Below are 8,000 nucleotides of genomic sequence, written 5' to 3'. Positions count from 1 at the left end.
AGATGTTTCTCTGTAATACTCGTTTCAAAGGTCGACTTCTAAAAGTTTTATTGGAGTAAATTTCCCTTTAACTAGAACGTCGATGCACTGAGTTTTTCATGACAGTCTGAATTAAACAGATTGGATTTTTTGAAGGTCATTTGGATATTTGGTTCTAAATCTGATCTGACGTGCAGAGCTGAGTCCATCCGACCGGAACATTGATCCTCAACATTCAACAAATGTCTCTCTTCTGCGTCGTGATTCAATCAAACGGAAAGAAAAGCAACAACCAGGACGGACTGTAACGAGGATTAAGTTAATTTGCTGTCTGCAGTCGAACAGCTTCAAAATCGCTGCAGCATTAGCATCCAGGTTGACTCCCACCAACACCAAACACGTCTTTTTCTACTTCATTTTATGTCTGTTGGCAAAACACTGAGTGCTCTGTCAGGTTACTGCGCCCCCTACTGTGCATGTGGGCCACTTGCAGGTCGTTTGCAGTTCACACTTCAGATCACACACATATATTTGGAAATGAGAACAAATCAAAGAGGATTTTATAAAAAATCTTAATTGAGCATTAAAACCTGCAGTGTGAACGAAACCATAGTTAATTGTTTTTCTTTATCTTTTGCTTTTATTTAACAGTTTAGTTGAATTTTACAGAAATATTTCAACTGGAAGTCATTGGTTGTTTTTTAAATCTTGTATTTTGAAGAGAAGTTGTTTATTCGATACTTTTGTGCAGCAAAATGACAGCAACTAAAAACAAATTTAAACCACAAACAGTTTGTCACCCAGAATTGGCTGTCAGGGTTATAATATGTAATTAATTAGTTTTATAAGTTTTGTATCAGGTCCTATTTATGCATCTCATCGATCTGCAGCTTTTAATCAAATGTTTTGGAAACATTTTAATGTTTAGGTGTGAAATGATTTGAAAATGCAAATAAGCATTAAGACACAGTGAAGCTGTCAGGCTGCAGTTATAAATACGACGAAGCTGCAGCTGAAAAGCAGAAGCAGGAAGCGAGGGAACATTTCCATTAGAAGAGGAACGTTAGACAAGTTAAACTTGGTAAGAGAAAGAAAAGCATCGGTTTCAACATGATCACCTGGTTCTGCCTCGTCTGCCTCTGTGAGTCACTTTTCTTTATCCTGGTACATTGAAACATTTTACCAGTCATTTATTCTGTTCATGTAAACAGAAACTGTCAAACTTTAGCATCCAGATGAGAGTTTGGTCGGCTTCAAAACAGGAAACTGAAGTTTCTACAGTAACCAGAGTAAAACTGCAGCCGACTGGCTTCATGTTTTATGAGTTATCAGTTTTTAGAGCTTTTTATTTGTCCTTCAGTCTAAAACTGAGGAAGTTAAAAAAATGTTTAAAGTACTGAGATCGTTTGGTTGAGATGTTTCTGCTTCCTGAAGCTGCAACATTTAAGATTTTAAACTATTTTTGATCATTTTTCCACATTTTCGGTCGGATCGTTTCAGATCTTCTTAGTTTTAGTGTTTTGATGCTTACAGGTTTTCCAACATGTTGAAGGTGAAACTGATCAGGAGTTTGTTTCAGATATGTGAAGTTTTGCTCCCGGTTGGTGCCGGTCCATGAGTGTAACTGAATCAGAACCCGACAGGAAGTCCTGATATGAACTGTTGGTCTGTTCTGCAGCTCTGCACATCACCAACACCAGAACCGGTCATCCTGTGAACCGTTTCTACGGAGTTCCTGGAGGAAACATCCAGATTAGATGTTTCTTTCCTTCATCTGGACAATGGAGGATCTTCTGTAGGGAAAACTGTGAAAAAGAAAAGATTCTCATTAAAACAAATAAAATATCATCTCAAGCAGGACGATACAGGATTGAATCTGATCGGAACAATCAGTATTTCACTGTGAGCATCTCGGCTCTGACCCGGTCTGACTCAGGATGGTACCGATGTGGACAGAGGTCATCTTCATCCAGATATTCTTACCGATACTTTGACCTGGTTGTTGCTGAAGGTGAGTCTCAAAGCTGCTAAAGACGTTAACGATGCCGTCTGATTGGATCCAGGGAACAGTTCAGTTTTATTTCCACATTTAATTTTATTTTGTGAAATTATCACCGAAATTGATCTAAATTATCTATCAGCTCAATCAGTGAATGTTAGAGTTTCTTCTCCAGTTTCTGCTGGATCACCAGTTCCAGCCTCAGACTGGTTGAACTGGGCAGCTCCCAGAGTGAAACTGGGATCAATGTGATCAGATTATTATGATGGGATCAGGAAGTAACTGGTGATTATTGATTGGTGATTATTCTATCAGCTCTGCTGGATGGAAACGAAGATCCTCACCTCCATAAGGAACCTGGCAGCTCTCTGACAGTCGCCTGTTCCTTCAGTTCCTATGAAAAAACCAAATATTTCTGCAGAGGAGGATGTGAAGAAGTTGTTCTTCAGACTGATGCAGTCAGAGCTGACAGAGGCAGGTACAGCATTGAATATGAAGGAGGAGTTCTGTATGTGAGCATCTCGGCTCTGACCCGGTCTGACTCAGGATGGTACCGATGTGGATTGTGGACATCTTCATCCAGACATTCTTACCGATACTTTGACCTGGTTGTTGCTGAAGGTGAGTCTCAAAGCTGCTAAAATCTCTGAGAAAATGTAACAACTATCCAGTCTGACTGAAAATTGGAAGCTTTGTTTTTCTAGTTTATCCGTTTTTTTAATTGTTTTGTAAAATTGTCATCAAATGAATCTCCATGTCTGTCTCAGCTAATCTGATGTCAATGTGAAGCTAAATCATTGGAAATAATTTCTGTTGGATGATCTTTAGAAGGGAGACGATGAATCCATGACTGATGGATCACCAGTTCCAGCCTCACACTGGTTGAACTGGGCAGCTCCCAGAGTGAAACTGGGATCAATGTGATCAGATTATTATGATGGGATCAGGAAGTAACTGATGATTATTCTATCAGCTCTGCTGGATGGAAACGAAGTTCCTGACCTCCACAGAGACGCTGGCAGCTCTCTGACAGTCGCCTGTTCCTTTGAAGACTCTGGAAGGAAACGGCTGTTCTGCAGAGGAGGATGTGGAAAAGATGAAGTTCTTGTTCAGACTGATGCAGTCAGAGCTGACAGAGGCAGGTACAGCATTGAATATGAAGGAGGAGTTCTGTATGTGAGCATCTCGGCTCTGACCCGGTCTGACTCAGGATGGTACCGATGTAACCTGGACTTGGAGAGATGGCCAGATGAATACAGAGACTTCTACCTCACTGTTACAGATGGTGAGTTTCTATCAAATAAAAGTTACATCTCCAGTCTAATATAAATATGTAACAATGCTTGTCTTCAAAACATCCTAGCTTATAATTTTAAGGTATATTATGAAACTTAATTTTATTTCAGTGTAAATTATGATTGTTGATGTATCAATGTTTTTCTCAGCTCATTTTAAACTCATTCTTTTTTATTTGGAGCTAAACTTTTCTTCTGTTTCCCAGCAGTTAAACCAACAACTTCAAGAAAAACAGCGACAACCAGGAGTTTCAGCTCCAGTGCATCAAGTTTCACAGCTTCAGGCTCCTCTGCTGCCACCGACCGTTCAGCTCTGGGTGACGGCCATCAATCACCTCCAGGTCCAACCACTCTGCCTGCTGGACATGCAGAGTTTTTACTCTGTTACCACAGAAATGCTCAGTTTGATGCTAATTAGTGTTTGTAGGATTTGTTTGTTTCCAGCAGCCATTGCCATAACAACGGCTGCTCTTCCTCAGGTCCACAACATTAAAACATTTATTACAAAAACAGTTACACACATTTAACATATTAGAAACAAAGCACATAATTAATAAATACACAATTATCACACTTTATATCGCAAAATAATTAAGTTATATTAGAAACAACACATTTTTGAGATTCTACCACTGAAACATTATTTTACGTTTGGATTGAACATAATCTGTTCATGTGTTTCTGCACTTGGTGCACATCCTAATAACCCAACATAACTTCCTGTTTTCAGACGTTCTGCTCATCGTGGGTCTGGCTCTGGCCTTCATCATCGTCATGTTGACTTTGGCTCTGCTGGTTTTCTGCAGAAACAGATCACAGAAGCATGACAAAGGTAGGAAACAGAGTAAACACCCAGAAACCTGGTTATTCTGGTTACCATGGTAACACATCATTTACCAAGACTCCAACACTTCCTTTTTTTCAATACTTCAGTCTAATTTAAGTATGACAGGTATTAGAGGTTGACTGGTTCTTCCTGGGATCCTAAAGTTTGAGCAGATCTCAGGTCAGTCTGCAGGATGTGACCAGAACAACCAGAGTTGGATCTCAGGTTGAGGTGATTTGGTTGCTCCATAATTCCTGAGTAAGATCTTTTAGACACGTCTCAGTGAAAACCCAGGACTCACCTGGAGACTCTCAGCATTTCAGTTCCCCCAAGTGGAGGAGGAGGGAGAACCAGGGGAGCAGGAGGAGGTCCAGTTTGGTCCGTCTGTTTCAGTCCAACCCAGTTTCAGCTGGTAGAAGTCAGATCAAGGACTGTTGAGGTTCAGTTCGTTGCTCCTCTGTGACGTGTTTAGAACAAACCTGTGCAGAAGGTGGTGATATTATGGAAGCAGGTTTCTGAATCTCCTGGTCTGTTTTTCAGATCCTGCTGAGAAAAGAAAGAAAACTCCTGCTGCTGAGGTGAGTTTGAGCTTCACGGTTCAGCATCTGAAACTGTCAGAGATAAAGACGCATCGATTTCCTTTCGTCTCCTGAAGACCAACAGAGATTATGAAGAAATCCGAGGAGATGAGATGAAATCTGTTCCTGTGGAAATCTGCACAGTTTACAGCTACGCCTCCTACAGTAAACCAGCTGCAACTGCAGCTGATGGCGTCTGCAGCCTGGCGACTGCAGCTCTTCCTCTGGACAAGGTAAGCTGAACTTTGACCTGCATACCTGCAAAAACTCTCATTCATTCATTCATTCATTCATTCATTCATTTCATGACAAAACAAATTAAAAGATCGCTGAATGGAGCGGAGATGATCTCAGTGCCTTGGTGACCCAAACCCGCTTTGTGTTTTTCAGATCCAGTTGAATGATCAGGAATCTCTTGTTGCTCTGCTCACCTTCACCGCTTGCTTTTCTTTCTTCAGGCTGAAGATGATTTGACTAGACCAACCTACGCCCAGGTGAACTTCCTCAACAGAAGCTCGGACTGTCCGCAGAGACCCGACGACGTGGTTTACTCTGTTCCTCGGGTGGCTGTTGGCAGCCATGTTGGAGAAGAGTCTCTGTACTCCAACACGGCGTAGCTTCAGGACCGCAGAGAGAAACCGGCTTCGGTCTGGTCAACGCTGAAACGGGCAGACGATCCACTTTAGCTTCTTTTTATCCATTTATTATTATATGTGACCTTTGATCTTTCAAGTCGCCTTTCTTTCCGATTCATTCATATCAGACCAACTTCTGGTTTGGTCAGATCGTCTTTGCCTGGTGGGCCGATGAACCCACTCTGCTCTGTAAAAATCATTTCTGGTTTTGTTACAAACTTCTGGTTAATAAATTAATGTGTGTTTTCCAGGCCATTTTATAGCACAATCAAGTAACTATGTTACCTTGAATTGTTCCAAAAATGCCAAACATATTAAGTATGACTTTGTAATTTAACGGCTTGAAATTGTTCCTTTGTCTCTTTAAAACTCCTGTTGCTGGAGCAGCGCGGCTGCAGGAGGAGCTTTGCTTCCTCTGAGAGCCTCTTCTTTTTATTCTTTCCCAATAAACCGACTCGTTTGCGGCTCAGAACGCTGCGCAGCCTTTCCAGCTCTCGGTTGTCCTGGTTCGAGTCTCGGTCTGCAGTTATTTCCCCTTTGACCTCCACCCTATAACCTGTTAATTTATTGTTCAATAAGGACTACTGGAGCCAAAATATATTTAAAAGTAAACTGGCATCAGCTATTTCTGAATCAGCTCATGTGACAGAAACTCACTGAAGCTTCTAACGTTCAGCTGAACATTTAGGCGTCTTCACCTCAACTTCCTGTTTCAAGGTTTCTGCCTTAAAATAACCTTCACTTTTAAGTTTGAGTTTTCTGCTTTCAACGCTTTTTATTTTCCTTTAGTCTAAAACATCTAAACGTTTTGCAGGTCAAACAGTAATAGTTAAAGTTTGATTGTTAAAATCAAACAAGCTGCAACATTTAAGGGTCAAAACTAAAAGCTGTGATTTCACCTCACAGGAAGTCCTGATATTATCTGACGTTTATGTCCTGTCCACTTATTACATACGTAAAAATCTGAACATATGTCATTTATGTTCAGACTTTAGGAAGAACCTGACGTTATGAAAGCAGGTTTCTGGATCTTCTGTTTTTCAGATCTTGCTGTTGCGGTGAGTGTGAAGAGCTTCAAATGTCGGAAATGCAGAGAAATTAATTTCCTTTTTTCTTGAAGACTATCAGTTTATGAAGAAGTCGGTGAAGATGAGATGAAATCTGTTCCTGTGGAAACCTCCAGTTTGCAGCGACGCCTCCTGCAGTAAACCAGCAGCTGCTGCAGCTGATGGCGTCTGCAGCACAGGTTTTAAACTGCAGTCCGATTATTAATATTGATTTGAGCTTATTTATATTTTACTCATTTCCTTGTTTATTAAAGGTGTAATGTTGCAGTGCAATGTGTAACTATAGGACACTTTGAACTCATTTTCTGTGTTTTGTTCACACACACACACACCTGCTCTCATCTGTGCCAGTGGTGCCGGCATCCTGCACGTTTTAGTTTCCCTCCCTGGTGGTGGAAACGACCTGCTCAGCAGGTCAGTCTTCTAATGATCCATCATTGGATCCAGGTTAGAGAACTAAAACATGCAGGACCCACTCTGGGCACCCCTGACCAGTCCCCTCCTCTTGCTCATCCCTGGATGAAAACCTGTAAACTTTCCTCATCACGTTAGTAATACAGAGCCATCAAACGGAGCCTCATGTCTTCATTATTCTGCCTCCATCCTGAGCCGAATCCTGGCCTCACTGGAGTTCTGGCAACACTGCAGGTTGAAAGCAGGCATACATGTTCAGTGCCTTATATATATATACATATATACCTATATATGTTATATATAGGTATATATGTTCAGTGCCTTATATATATACATATATACCTATATATGTTATATATAGGTATATATGTTCAGTGCCTTATATATATATACATATATACCTATATATGTTATATATAGGTATATATGTTCAGTGCCTTACAGTCCTTCAAACATAGAGCCATTTCACATTTAGCTATACAAGTGCAGGCCATTTATCCTGCAACTGAATGTGTTTGAGATGTAACTCTTCAGTTAACTACCACTAAGCAACTGAAACTTCAGGTCAAATTTACCTCCAGATACAGTAAATAAAGGAGCCGAACGCTGCAGCTGGAGCTCCTTCTGTTTCCTGTTGCTGATACTCAGCATTTACTCTGGGTATTTAGCTCCCATGTGCATTTACACATTTAGCATCCTGAGACAGGCTGCTGCTCTCAGCTGAGCGTATATTTATAGATCTCCATCACATAAGTATGAAACCATAAGAAGGTTTTAATTTAATGTTGTGAAACTTTTAACACCAGATTGTTTTCTTTATGAAAACTTACTACAGGAAAAATAATGTTAAAAGGTTTTTAAAAAATGCATCTGTTCATTTATTAATTTATTATTGGTAATCTTTGGTTGACAAACTATATCAGACTTTACAAATATGATCCTGTTCAAGCTGCTAAACATAGATGTGCAAAGTGCTGCAGTCTTTGCTTTCAAAATATTTCAGAATAAAATGATTTACATACTGAAACACATCATATGCTTTATAAATATAAGTTGATATCTGTGGTTAATGACAGCTTCCTAAAATAAAGTGTCTTTATAAACTGTAAAGAGAAAATATTAACAGAAGCAAGGTTTTCTAATAAGTTAAACATATTATATTAACTAGAATCATAATGCTCTTTGGTCCATGTCAGCTGTTATTTCC

At 40.1% G+C, this 8,000-nt stretch overlaps 1 protein-coding gene across 1 annotated transcript; it reads left to right on the top strand.

Moving 5' to 3' along the window:
* Nucleotides 1-644: 644 nt before the first annotated feature.
* Nucleotides 645-5,784, top strand: LOC106906581 (polymeric immunoglobulin receptor-like). The gene is made up of 9 exons (XM_088003556.1): nt 645-1,120; nt 1,658-1,990; nt 2,294-2,599; nt 2,952-3,263; nt 3,480-3,614; nt 4,004-4,105; nt 4,640-4,677; nt 4,755-4,910; nt 5,136-5,784. The coding sequence occupies exons 1-9, from the start codon at nt 1,090-1,092 to the stop codon at nt 5,292-5,294; spliced, it is 1,572 nt and encodes a 523-aa protein (XP_087859682.1). The 5' UTR covers nt 645-1,089; the 3' UTR covers nt 5,295-5,784.
* The last annotated feature ends 2,216 nt before the right edge of the window (nt 5,785-8,000 follow it).

The sequence above is a fragment of the Poecilia mexicana genome, unplaced genomic scaffold (genome assembly GCF_051168715.1).
Source record: "Poecilia mexicana isolate PSO_F unplaced genomic scaffold, ASM5116871v1 scaffold_23, whole genome shotgun sequence".
Classification (NCBI taxonomy): domain Eukaryota; kingdom Metazoa; phylum Chordata; class Actinopteri; order Cyprinodontiformes; family Poeciliidae; genus Poecilia; species Poecilia mexicana.
The sequence above is the reverse complement of the archived record's forward strand: the minus strand, read 5'-3'. Positions and strand labels throughout refer to the sequence as shown.